The 13,308-nt window shown below is 44.5% G+C and overlaps 1 protein-coding gene across 5 annotated transcripts in view; it reads right to left on the bottom strand.

The window, feature by feature from the left end:
• Positions 1-13,308, bottom strand: part of LOC144672687 (diacylglycerol kinase beta-like) — a 275,739-nt gene that overhangs the window by 58,395 nt on the left and 204,036 nt on the right. For all 5 annotated transcript variants that reach the window (XM_078534584.1, XM_078534587.1, XM_078534586.1 and 2 more), the window contains 2 exons: positions 11,110-11,223; positions 1,972-2,021 (listed from right to left, as the gene is read on the bottom strand). In XM_078534584.1, coding sequence (XP_078390710.1) covers positions 1,972-2,021; positions 11,110-11,223 — 164 coding nt within the window. The remainder of the gene's footprint in view (positions 1-1,971; positions 2,022-11,109; positions 11,224-13,308) is intronic.

The following is a 13,308-nucleotide window of genomic DNA, read 5'->3' as shown; positions in this document are numbered from 1 at the left end:
AACTTGATGGGTTCATTAGACTTTTAATTCCATGTTTTTATTGAATTCAAATGTTCAAACCAGGTCATTTCCCTGGGTTTCTGGATTACTCCAGCAACAATACCACTCCGCCACTGCCTCCCCTTGTCCTTACTTATCACCTCACCAGCCTCCGCATTCAAAGGATCATCCTCCACCATTTCCACCAACTCCAGCATGATGCCACCAGCAAACACATCTTCCCCTCTCCTCTCCTGTCAGTGTTGTGAAGGGGCTGTTCCCTCTGCGAAATCCTGGTCTACTCCTCTATCACCCCCAACACCCCATCCTCTTCCCACGGCACCTTCCCATGGAATCGCAGAAGGTATAACACCTGCCCCTTTACTTCCTCTCTTCTCACTGTCCAGGGGCCCAAACACTCCTTCAAAGTGAAGCAGTGATTTACTTGTGCTCCTTTCAATTTAGTCTCCTGCATTCACACTCACAATGCAGCCTCCTCTACCTTGGGGAGAACAAACGCAGACTGGGTGACCGCTTTGTGCAACATCTTCGCTCAGTCCGCAAACATGACCCAGACCTCCCTGTCGCTTGCCATTTCAACACACCACCCGGCTCTCATGCCCACATGTCCGTCCTTGGCCTGCTGCATTGTTCCAGTGAAGCTCAACGCAAACTGGAGGAACAGCACCTCATCTTCCGACTAGGCACTTTACAGCCTTCTGGACTTAACATTGAGTTTAACAACTTCAGACCATGAACTCTCTCCTCCATTTTGTATTTTTCCCCCAAGTGTCAGTCTATATCTTGCTCTCAAGTTTTGCTTTCAGACAGGTCTGACCTTTCTTCTGCTAATAACACATTCTGCTATTTTGCTTTCAGACAATACTGACCTTTATTCTGCTAATAACACATTTTGCTATTTTGCTTTCAGACAGTACTGACCTTTCTTCTGCTAATAACACATTTTGCTATTTTGCTTTCAGACAGTACTGACCTTTCTTCTGCTAATAACACATTCTGCTTTCAGACAGTACTGACCTTTCTTCTGCTAATAACACCATTCTGCTATTTTGCTTTCAGACAGTACTGACCTTTCTTCTGCTAATAACACATTCTGCTTTCAGACAGTACTGACCTTTCTTCTGCTAATAACACCATTCTGCTATTTTGCTTTCAGACAGTACTGACCTTTCTTCTGCTAATAACACATTCTGCTATTTTGCTTTCAGACAGTACTGACCTTTCTTCTGCTAATAACACCATTCTGCTTTCAGACAGTACTGACTTTTCTTCTGCTAATAACACCATTCTGCTATTTTGCTTTCAGACAGTACTGACCTTTCTTCTGCTAATAACACATTCTGCTTTCAGACAGTACTGACCTTTCTTCTGCTAAATAACACCATTCTGCTATTTTGCTTTCAGACAGTACTGACCTTTATTCTGCTATTAACATCTACTCTGGAGCAATGCTTTGTTCCTTTACTACTCCCATTCCCCCTCCCTTTGCCTTTTGTTCCATGACATCTTTGCCATTTAATTTTCCCTGCCCTCTACCCTATCCCAGGCTTCCTCTTTTGCTCCACCTGCTCCGTCCCCTTTTACAACAGCCTAATGCCCTTCACATTTCCGCCTCTCTTCAGTTTTGAAGGAGAGTCATATTGGACTTGAAACGTTAACTGTATTTCTCTCTCCACTGATGCTGCCAGATTTTGTGTGTGGTTGGATGACCCTGGCACACGATGACATGGCAATGATTTCCCAATCCGAGATCAGTCATCGAGGGTGGAGAGGGGATAAGGAGCATTTCTCATGGGATGGCAGACGGCACTTGTCATGTACATCATTTTGTGATTGTGTCTGCAGCATGAGATTGCATTGGCCATAGTCCAGAGTGATTGCTAGACATTCCCAAACCCGGTGTCCATATAACAAACAAAATATATCAGGGGTATGAAACGTGATGGTACCCTGAGCAGAGACAAAACCTACCGAGTTATCCAGGAGTCCATTTGCATCGGTGTCATATAACTTAAAGGTAACTGTTAAGGAAACAGAAAGATATGAAAAATATTAGGCTCAACTTTTCATAAAAGAGGACATCACCTCCTTAACAAGACAGTTTGCTTTGGCTTCATCATTTGCTCCCAGTTAGGTTTGCTTCCCTGAGACATACAGACCAGAAATGTTTCAGATTCGAGCTTCGGTCTATGCTGTCAGCTGTATGCAGCTGGGTGCTAGGTAGTGTATGTGCTGCTGATCAACACACAGTGTTCTGACTGCAAGTGCCCAGATGTAGTTACCAGATGGGGAGAGGATCCAAATGGGAGTTCGATGCCTTTCACAGTTGATTGACCTCCTAACACTAACTGTTCACACATGAATAATGACCATGGTGGGGGGGTGGGGTGAGGTGCTAGAGGGCAAACATCAGCTCCAGATTAGCCTCTTCCAATTTGCAGGAATATTGCCAGGAGAGGAGAGCAAATCAGAAAGTAAGACTCAAAAAAATAAGTGATCCAGTTCAACAGGTAAATTAGCAACACAATGAACAGTGAAGCCACTGTTGTGTACTACTCGAGTAAGGCTAGCTCATGCTGCTCAACTGCAGGCAGTTTTCCAACAACACTCAAGTTCTGTACTGCCAAGTGACTATTTGTATACCTGAGACAGAGGTACAACAAAGGCCAAATTCGGAATATCAACCCTTTGAAATTTGACATTCTTGCATCTGTCCTGGTGAGTGCAAGATGAAAAACTTCAACATTATGTCTCTTTTTTGGGTAATACTGAAGCATGCGTATGATTGGATGGGCCCTGGAACACAAATACATCACAATGAGTTCCCAATCAGAGATCGGTCATCGAGGGAGGGGAGGGGATAAGGAGAACAGGAACACTTCTCAGAGGATAGCAGATGAGTCAACCCCCACTCTGTTGTGTGCCTCACTGAGTAACACTGGCAGCAGTATTCCATTATTGAACTACCTTTATATACACCTCCCAACAGAGAGGGCAATATAATAACATGCTCAGATCTTACAATATCCCACACTCCCACCCCACTTAAAATCAACAGCTTAGACATTAAAATGTAAAATGGTGCATGGACACAATTTTCCAGAATTGACCAAACCAACATCACCAAAAGCTGAAATTTAACAGGTTGGATTGCATATCTGTTTTCACTGCAATCACAACCAAAATATATATGACCCATCCTTCCAGAGTAACTTGCATATTTATTATTCCTTAACACCAGTATGTGTTTAACAAAAATATCATGAGACAAAGAATAATGCAAAGAGGAATTTCCTCCTTCTTCCTTCAATTAGCCTATCTGGCTTCATTCTCCTTCTGTCTGCGATCTCCTTCCGTTTCCAGTGGTTTGACTCTGTTCTCTCAACATCTCTGACTGTGTCAAGCCTGAACTTTGACTTTAACTGTGACGTTCATTAATTTCTCTTAATCAAAGACTCTGGCTCACTTTGCTCTGCCAGTGGGTTCTGTGAACCAGCGAACTTTCACTTTCTTTCTGCCTGTCACAATGGACGATGGGAGGAATTTGGACTATAGGAGGTTTATCATGCTCTCCCTTTGTCAGATTGCCTCTTTCAAGCAAATGATCTACATGACACTGCTGCAGTCTCTCTCAATTCTTCACTAGATATGTGAATGCACCTAGTCTCTTTACAACAACTCCAATCACACACTTCTCCCTAGCACCTTTCACCCTGACCTTCTGACTACCACTAAACACTCGAAGTTTCATGCCTGGGGTATCATGACTCATCTTCACTTTATCTTGCTTTTCTGTTACTTTGCTATTGACATCAGTCTTAAGCAAACAAAGACCTTGCCCTAGGAGCATGTTTAAACACTAACTCATAAACTGAACTACCTAACAGCACTATGGGTGTACCTACACCACATGGACTGCAGCGGTTCAAGAAGACAGCTCACCACCACCTTCTCAAGGGCAATTAGGGATGGGCAATAAATGCTGGCCTAGCCAGCGACACCCATATCCTGTGAAATAATAAAAATAAATAATGCCTAGCTTGTCACTTTGCAAATATTTCTGGAAAAAACTCTTCACGGTCTGCACATTTCTTTCTGCAGCACCATTCGATGCTGGGCGAAATGGTGCGATTAGAATCTGTTTGACTCCATTCTTACTCAGACCTATTTCAAACTGTTCTGATGTAAACTGTGGACCATTATCTGATACCAACACCTCTGGCAAGCCATAAACTGCCAACCAGCTTCTCAATAGATTCGGCACTTGTGGTATTGAGCGTAGATTCGACATTTATCCATTTGCTGCAGCTATCGAGCAAAACACGGTACTCTTTCCCTTCCACTTCAAAGAGATCGACATGTAGTCATCCCCATGGTTTACTTGTGCTGACTATGGAATGATAAAGTACCTTGGTTGGATCATTTCTCATACTGAGACACCCTGCACAACTTTCCACCTTCTTATTTGTCCCTGTTTGTTCTCGTCTATCTCTGCTTCTAACTGTGCAGAAGGCACTGTCCTAACCTTGCAAAATGCCAGCTGTACATTGTCCTTTATCTTGACTTTGACCTTGTGAGGCCTAATTTGATCATTAGGTTCTCCTTGCTGAAAGAGCACTTTGTGCTCTCTTAGCACTTCCTCAATGCCAGGCGTGTTTTTACTTATCCCGGCTGTAAATAACTCGGCCCAGTTTAACCGCATTTCTTAAGCCAATTCCTTCCCATGAGGGAGATTTTGTTCTCTCCTATTCCCTCCTACTGCTACCAATGGCGAGTAATAGGATGGATCATCATATTCCACCCTAACACTAACTTCACCTAGCACTGGAATAACCAGTCAATTTTACACCAGCGTCCCAAAGGGGAATGTGACTGAGGGATTTCTTGTACTCTCCTCCCGAGGTAACAGATGTGGCTACAGCTGTACCAAAGATGAAAGTAAGTTGTGGATTTCTGACATTCATTTCTACTGTCGGCACTGGAATTATATCTTCAGCCCTTTTACTCCAGTCCCCCATGTGCTGTTTTTCTTTCCCTCTGACTTAAGAGTCCAACCCTTAATCTTCCTGCTCAATAACATCAACTTCTGTTTCCATATCTATCGTTCGAGGATTTGGAGACTCCCGAACTAGTTTTAGATCTACCACGACCTTGACCTGGTGCATGGCTGTGACCTGGAACTTTACCGTGTCCTAAGCATTCCTGTTCCCTCTACTCCTGCATGCTGTCTGGATCTCACCAACTTTCCCACAGGCATAGCACTTTGACTGGAAATGGGAGCACTTGCAAGGTTGGTGGCAACAGCGGCATCTAAATCTCTGACTCTGAGGCTATGAACTTGGCTACCGTGACCTGGGCCTTGCTGAAATCTGGTGGGCCCCTCTTGCCTGCTCAGGAAACAACTCCCTTGCAAACTGCACCTATCTTTTTCAGCCGTTCCCATGCCTGTGGCCTCATTACAGGCCTCCTGCCATGTCAGCTTATTGCCTTTTCTCAAAATATTGGCCTGGGTTTTATTGTTTTTAGGCTTCCTACAAATGTGTCCCTAATTTCTAGATTCGCACCATACCCACAGTGACGAGAGAGTTTCTTTAATTCGAGAACGTAACCTGTAATAGTCTCACTCGGCAATTGCTTCCTTTGACAGGACATAGCTCTCAGTGCAAGCTCATTCTTAGGCGTGCCATAATATGAGTCCAGAAGTTCATTACTTTCATTATATTCCATAGTTCTGGGATCTCTCGGGCAACAGTGGTTAAAAACTACATCAAAAGAATCTGGCCCCATCATCGGTGAGGAAAATATTCACCTTTTCCTCATCTATTTCATTCACTGTCAGCCAGATGTGTGACCTTCAGTTATAATGACACCTTTTTGTTAGGGAGGAATTCCCCCATTGTCCCCAAATATGTTCCCAGTGCCATTTTTTCAACTCCGTACCATACTCACTCACCGTGTACCTGAATACCATGTGCACACACAGTTCAATCTTTCAAATTGCTCAAACTTCCCAAATTCGACTTTCGGAGTTCCAAAATGTAACAAACGATGTTCTTCAGTCCTTAGTTTCGCAAAAGAAATGTAAAAGAAAATGCCATCCCATCCTCATCATTCCGTTGTATATATCACAGAGTAAGACTGACACAAGCTCAGCTGCAGGCAGCCATTACTGAACTAACTTTACACCTCCCCAACAGAGGGGGCAGCAGAGAGGGCAATATAACAAAATGCTCAAATCTTTCCATATATTACCACCAACACCATGAACAGCGAAATCACCAACACAGTGAACAGATAATTCAGAACCGAAGTTTCTACCTTGGGAGTTAAATCTGCTTCTTTCTGCAGTTCTCTTGCTTAAGTATCTTGAAGTAAATAAGTGTCAGGTTGTGCGCCTGATCCAGAGTTTCAGGGTCTGAAGTATTATTCTACAGTTGTCACAGTAGCTTGTACCCTGCCCCTCTGTACAACAGTTACCAGAATCCCTGGAAAGTTAAACTACCTGTCCTGAACAGCAGGCAGTCTTGTATACTCAGGACCTAAAGACATTTATTCTGCTTCGTGTTCAACATTATGGTTTATTGTCCATGTTTAGACAATCCTACAACCTTGCTCTGGAAGGCTGGTAATTCCTTTTATGGTCAATTTGGTAGCCTCTGGCACACTACACAATCTTTCACTGACATATTCCAAAGGGGAATTTTATATTCTTATGTTCCCAGACATGAAGCCACTCTCAAAGAGATTGTAGGTTGGAGATGCAGCGACAATATCGTTATACTGATTCAGGGGCTCTCTGCTGTGAATCTACCCTCTCGTTTTTTTTCAAATCCCTCTGGTAGGTCATTTTCTGTTTTCCATTAACTCACAGGTTGCTCGGGACTTGATGCTTTCACCCACTCGATTCTCTCCTTATATTATTATTATTCACCTCCTTCATTCATCATCCAAGGCCACCCACCATGTTGTTAATGATTTCATTCAAGATTGGTCAAAATCCTTTAAGCTCCAGTCCTCTTGGAGTGCACTGGGTGCATTTACACTTGTTTTTCAATGAGTCTTTCCTCAAATACTGTTTATTCATGTCTTTCACTTGCCTCAGAGTCTTTCACCTTTCCCACTCTTCACCCTCCTTTACCTCCGGGCAGTCCTCACCTCACTCACCTCTCCCACTCTTCACCCTCCTTTACCTCCGGGCAGTCCTCATCTCACTCACCTCTCCCACTCTTCACCCTCCTTTACCTCCGGGCAGTCCTCACCTCACTCACCTCTCCCACTCTTCACCCTCCTTTACCTCCTGGCAGTCCTCACCTCACTCACCTCTCCCACTCTTCACCCTCCTTTACCTCCTGGCCTGACCTCACTCACCTCTCCTACTCTTCACCCTCCTTTACCTCCGGGCAGTCCTCACCTCACTCACCTCTCCCACTCTTCACCCTCCTTTACCTCCGGGCAGTCCTCACCTCACTCACCTCTCCCACTCTTCACCCTCCTTTACCTCCGGGCAGTCCTCACCTCACTCACCTCTCCTACTCTTCACCCTCCTTTACCTCCGGGCAGTCCTCACCTCACTCACCTCTCCCACTCTTCACCCTCCTTTACCTCCGGGCAGTCCTCACCTCACTCACCTCTCCCACTCTTCACCCTCCTTTACCTCCGGGCAGTCCTCACCTCACTCACCTCTCCCACTCTTCACCCTCCTTTACCTCCTGGCAGTCCTCACCTCACTCACCTCTCCCACTCTTCACCCTCCTTTACCTCCGGGCAGTCCTGACCTCACTCACCTCTCCCACTCTTCACCCTCCTTTACCTCCGGGCAGTCCTAACCTCATTCACCTCTCCCACTCTTCACCCTCCTTTACCTCAAGGCAGTCCTGACCTCACTATCTCCTCTGATTGTGAGTGGAACTCCCACAACTCCATTTCTAAAGATGTCCTGGAGGAGTTTTGATTCCCCTGTTGTGCCAATCATTTCTTCCCCCTTAACAACTAACAGCCTTGTATGAATTCAAAGTCCATTCAAGTTTCAAACACCATTCGCAGAGTTGCAGGGAGTCTGTAAACATCTTCGACAGGTTACAAGAAAAAAAACACAGGCAAGCCTCCTCTCTCACCTTTGACCCCTATCTGTTGTAAAGTTTTTCTGTCTTTGATTGATGATGATTATTGTCCATCTTTCCTCTCTTTTCCTTCCAAATATCCATTAGAAAATTCTCCCTGGGTTCTACCTCGTATCCACATTCTCATTGTGTGAAAACCAACACTCCGACCCTGCATCTGAAATTTGTGGAACTCCAAACCTTCTCTCAGGCAACTCCCTCCAAGGGAGGGTATATATCAGGGAGGGTCCATATATCCTCGAACATGCAAATTCGGAGCTGGGGAAGGCCACTCAGCCCCTCGAGCCTGCTCGGCCATTCAATAAGATTATGGCTGATCTGAATGTAACCTCATTCCTGTCTACCCCCAATAACCTTTCACCCCCTTGTCAGTCAAGAATGTATCTAGCTCTGTCTTAAAAATATTCAATGACTCTGCTTCCAGGGCTTTTTCAGGAAGAGAGTTCCAAAGACTCACAACCCTCTGAGTGAAAAAAATTCTCCTCATCTCAGTTTTAAATGGGTGACCCCTTATTTTTAAACAGTGACCCCTAGTTCTAGATTCTCCCACAAGAGGAAACATCTCCACATCCACCCTGTCAAGACCCCTCAGGATCTTACATGTTTCAATCAAGTCACCTCTTACTCTTCTAAACTCCAGTGGATACAAGCCTAGTCTGTCCAACCTTTCCTCATAAGACAACCCACCCATTCCTGGTATTAGTCTAGTAAACCTTCTCTGAACTGCTTCTAACACATTTACATCCTTCTTTAAATAAGGAGACCAGTGCTGTGCACAATACTCCAGATGTGGTCTCACCAGTGCCCCGTACAACTGAAGCATAACCTCCCTACGGATTGTGATCAATTCCCCTCACAATAAATGATAACATTCTATTAGCTTTCTAATTACCTGCTGTACCTGCAGACTAACCTTTTGTGATTCACGCACTAGGACACCCAGATCCCTCTGCATCTCAGAGCTCTTTTGCCCACCCTCACACAGACAACTCTGGCAAAGGAGTAACCTTTGTTTCCCTCTATCTGACAATCTAAAGCCTTTTCAATCCCAAAGCGTGGCCTTTCACTCTGCTCTCTTACCAAGAGAAATCAGCAATGAGAGGTTACTGACTTCCCATACAGAACCCTCTGGTGGTGGTTAATATAATTACATGGCTTAATTCCTTCTTGGAATGTGGGCATCACTGGCAGTGCCAGCTATTATTGCCCACCTCTCACTGCCCTGAAAAGGTGGTTGTGGGCTCTCTACTTCAACCGCTATAGCAGTTTGATTCAACTGAGTGTGTGACCAAGCCGCTGCAGAGGATAGTTCAAAATCAACCAAGCCAATGGGGGGCTAGAGTCACAGGTAAACCAAACCAGGCAAGTATTCTCGCCACTAGGACATTAGTGAGTCAGTTGGGTTTCTACGACAATCCAACGGCTTCGTGGTCACATTTGCTGTTATCACCTGTTACGATCTCCATAAAGACCGATAACTTTTAAAGAGGTTTGAACTTCCTGTTATTAGCTGAGGGAATGATACAGCAAGGTTCGATTTAAAACTTTTACTATAACAAATGACCAAAAGGCACTATTGACCAGACATTATTTTCTTTTTGTAAGCAACCTATTTAAACTACAGAAGATGATGATCCCCTTGTATACTTATCAGACTTTGCACTCTCCACCAAGTTAATCCTTTTCACAAACAGTCCACAGTTGCTCCCAGCTTCCAAGGATTCCTGTATCCCTGTTTCACTGTGTAGTATCTTCGAGTAACTGTCTCCAGGAGCATTCCACAGTTTTCACAAGGCGGAATTTTATAGGCTGTCCCGCCAGTGGGAATTTTTGGTCCCACCAAAGTGGATAGACTTTTGAATAGCTTGTCGCATTTTACAGCACTGCCCCCACTGTGACAGGGCCATAACATTCCGCACAGAGTTTCTTAAATCCACCACCATGTTCCAATCATCCTTCCTCCCCCAGCCATGCCAGGACAAATCTTCCAGAATCCATAGCAGGTTGCAGGATGTGTCTCTTCAACTAGAGACCGTCTCCCTCCTACATCTGGCTATGGGAACTCACAAAAAGCCACGCAGCCTTTTCTCTCTGCTGACCACACAGAGCCTCTGCGGCTTGTCTGTGATCTTCATTGAGTTACAGGGAAGCCTGTAACCTGATCTCATAAATGGCTTCCTCAGCCCTCTTCTCCATGGCAATGTGAAACGCCTTAATCTTGTATCCAGGTAGCTATCCTTGATCCCAATTCCCTTTTATCTTAGAAGTAAATGGACAGTTTACAGCACAACTGCTTACAACCCAGTAGTAAAAAGGATGGGATATGCTGATGTATGACATCAGTCAGTCATGTGTTAGATGAGGGAGAGAGAGACATTGGAATCATGCCTAGAAGCAACATGCCTACTCGATAACCTGTCTAGATATAGCACTAATAAACAAGTGTTAAGCAGATACCAGAGTATGTCTACAGTCTGTGTAAGAACCAAATCCCATGCCTAGAGCCCAAGTCAGAAGGACCCATCTCCGAACATCTACAACACCTTTCTGGGACATTGGGAGACTCAGAGTCTACTCATTATAAACTCAGAGACTGCTGTCATTGTTTCCAAGTGTAAATACCTTGCATCTTCTTTTCAGTAAAACAATCTGAGTCTTCCTTTGATCCCTAACAATCAAACCATCCAGGCAGACTTCAGAGCAGGCCCCATGAACCCCTTCATTTACCCAAAATTTACAGCTACAGTCCCAAAATAGAATAACCTTCTAAACCTCAATATTGTAACACAGCTATTTTAAAATTTGCAAATTACTCATCAACTGAACTGTAATTCTTAAACGGCCATGGATTACTAGTCCAGCAACATCATCACAACATTGTCACTGTACTGAACAAATCTGGCCTTAGTAAATATAGACGTGCGCTCTTCTGATGAGCTACTAATTTCCTAAATATCCAAAAAAGCCTTTAATTCATTCCAGAACTCACATTTGAGTTTATCTTCAGGCTGGCCTCCCTCCAGGAAGGATAAATAACAGACAACATCCTTCACAAAGACTACATCTGGCAGAGTTGGATCAATTGTATTGGAGATTGGAGAGTCTACAGAAAGAGGGAAATAAATCATTAGTCACAGTTCACATGAAAAGTCACAGCAGAGTGGGGACAGTCCTCAACAGATACAGCAATAGTTTCACAGTCAGGAGGAGAAATTAAGAATAAGAGCAGAGAGACAGAGCGTTCAGACAGCAAGAGAGAGAGAGAGAGAACGGGTGCAGGTGCATTCGGACAGAGATAGAGAGAGGGAGAGAGAGAGCGATTGGACAGAAAGAGAGAGCGTTCAGACAGAGAGAGAGAGAGCGTTCAGACAGAGAGAGAAAGAGTGTTCAGACAGAGAGAGAGCGTTCAGACAGAGAGAGAAAGAGAGAGCGTTTGGACAGAGAGAGAGAGAGCGTTCGGACAGAGAGAAAGAGAGCATTCGGACAGAGAGAGAGAGCATTCAGACGGAGAGAGAAAGAGAGAGCGTTCGGACAGAGAGAGAGAAAGTGTTTGGACAGAGAGAGAGAGCGTTCCGACAGAGAGTGAGAGCACGTGCGTGCAGACAGAGAGAGAGAGTGTGAGCGCACTTGGACAGAGAGAGAGAGTGAGTTCAGACAGAGAGAGAGAGAGAGCACTCGCATTCAGACAGGGAGAAAGAGAGAGCATTCAGAGAGAGAGAGAGAGAGCAAGAGAGCAAATGAGAGAGCATTCCGATAGCGAGAGAGAGAGAGCGTTTGGAGAGAGAGAGGGAGTTTGGAGAGAGAGAGGGAGTTTGGAGAGAGAGAGGGAGTGCGTTCGGACAGAAACAGATAGAGTGAGTGAAAGAGCATTCGGACACAGAGAGAGAGAGGGCGCGTGTTTGGACAGGTACAGAGAGAGCATTGGGACAGAGAGAGAGCATTGGGACAGAGGGGGAGAGGGCGCACACATGTGTTTGGACAGAGAGAGAGATAGAGAGGGTGTTCAGAGAGAGAGAGAGCACATTCAGACAGAGAGACAGAGAGAGAGTGTGCGTTTGGGCAGAGAGAGGGAGCACATTCGGACAGACAGAGAAAGAGTGCCTGGACAGAGTGAGAGAGCAAGAGAGTATTCGGAGAGAGAGAGATTGAATTCGCAGAGAGAGAGCTTGGTATAATGTGTGATTTCGGACAGAGAGAGGTCAGACAAAGAAAGGAACCTCGGACAGATTCATCTGTCCACTGATACTTATTAATGGTTGGTTGATTATGTTGTTAAAGATACACAGGCAATGGGTGTTGTTTGATTAAGGACTGAGAGCACACATAAAGAGAGTCAGCTGGGACATTAGGTGGGTAGTTAGGAGGCAGAGATCTGTTATGCTGCATCCTGTGAATAAACCGACTATCAAGGAAAAGGTTTGTGTCTTGTTTTGTACTTTACCATCTGCCTTGGATCTATTGTAGCAGAAGGTGGCTGCCTAAAGGTTAAGTTTGAAAACTGAGAAGAAATATTTTTCAGACAGAAGATAGTAATCGGAGTTACTTCTGAGAAGAGTTGCTGAAACCAAGTATAAAATATCAGGGTATGATTCCCCACTGGTGTTCTCCAAATCTGAACCTTAAGACCAATGAACACTGGCTATGTCCCTACCAAAGACAAACTAGGGTATAGGGCTTGGTGCAGCTGCTTCCTAACAAAAGCAGGGGCAAGTGAAGAATATTTTCAGAGCTGGAGCCATTGGACATTGAGGAAGGTTTGGATCATCTATTAACATTTATGGATACAATTTATAAGAAGAGTGATCTATTAGATGCATACGAGGCATGGTCATAAATTTAGAAAGATGGACAATTATTCCCCAGAAGAATATGTCATGGAATTTAAGACTATATGTAAAATTGCTGAAATTCTATTTGGAAATTCCTAATTCAGCACTTACTTTCAAGTTGCTTGGTTGTACTAAAGTGTCGCATGTGGACAGGTTCCTGGTCTTAGCTGGCGTCAGAAAATCAGAAAGAGAAATGCTTTTGGGCGAGATGTCTGAGGCTTTAAGAAATATCCTGGGAAAAGAGTCAGATCCAGCAGCCTTCCGGGCACAAATAGGACACCAGTGGTGTCACAGAAGATGGAAGGTTCAATGCTCGGGGCATTTCGAGACCCTTCAGATATGGGGTGCTGGGTTTTTTT

The sequence above is a fragment of the Cetorhinus maximus genome, chromosome X (genome assembly GCF_964194155.1).
Source record: "Cetorhinus maximus chromosome X, sCetMax3.hap1.1, whole genome shotgun sequence".
Lineage (NCBI taxonomy): Eukaryota > Metazoa > Chordata > Chondrichthyes > Lamniformes > Cetorhinidae > Cetorhinus > Cetorhinus maximus.
This window is presented reverse-complemented; position numbering and strand designations above follow the sequence as displayed.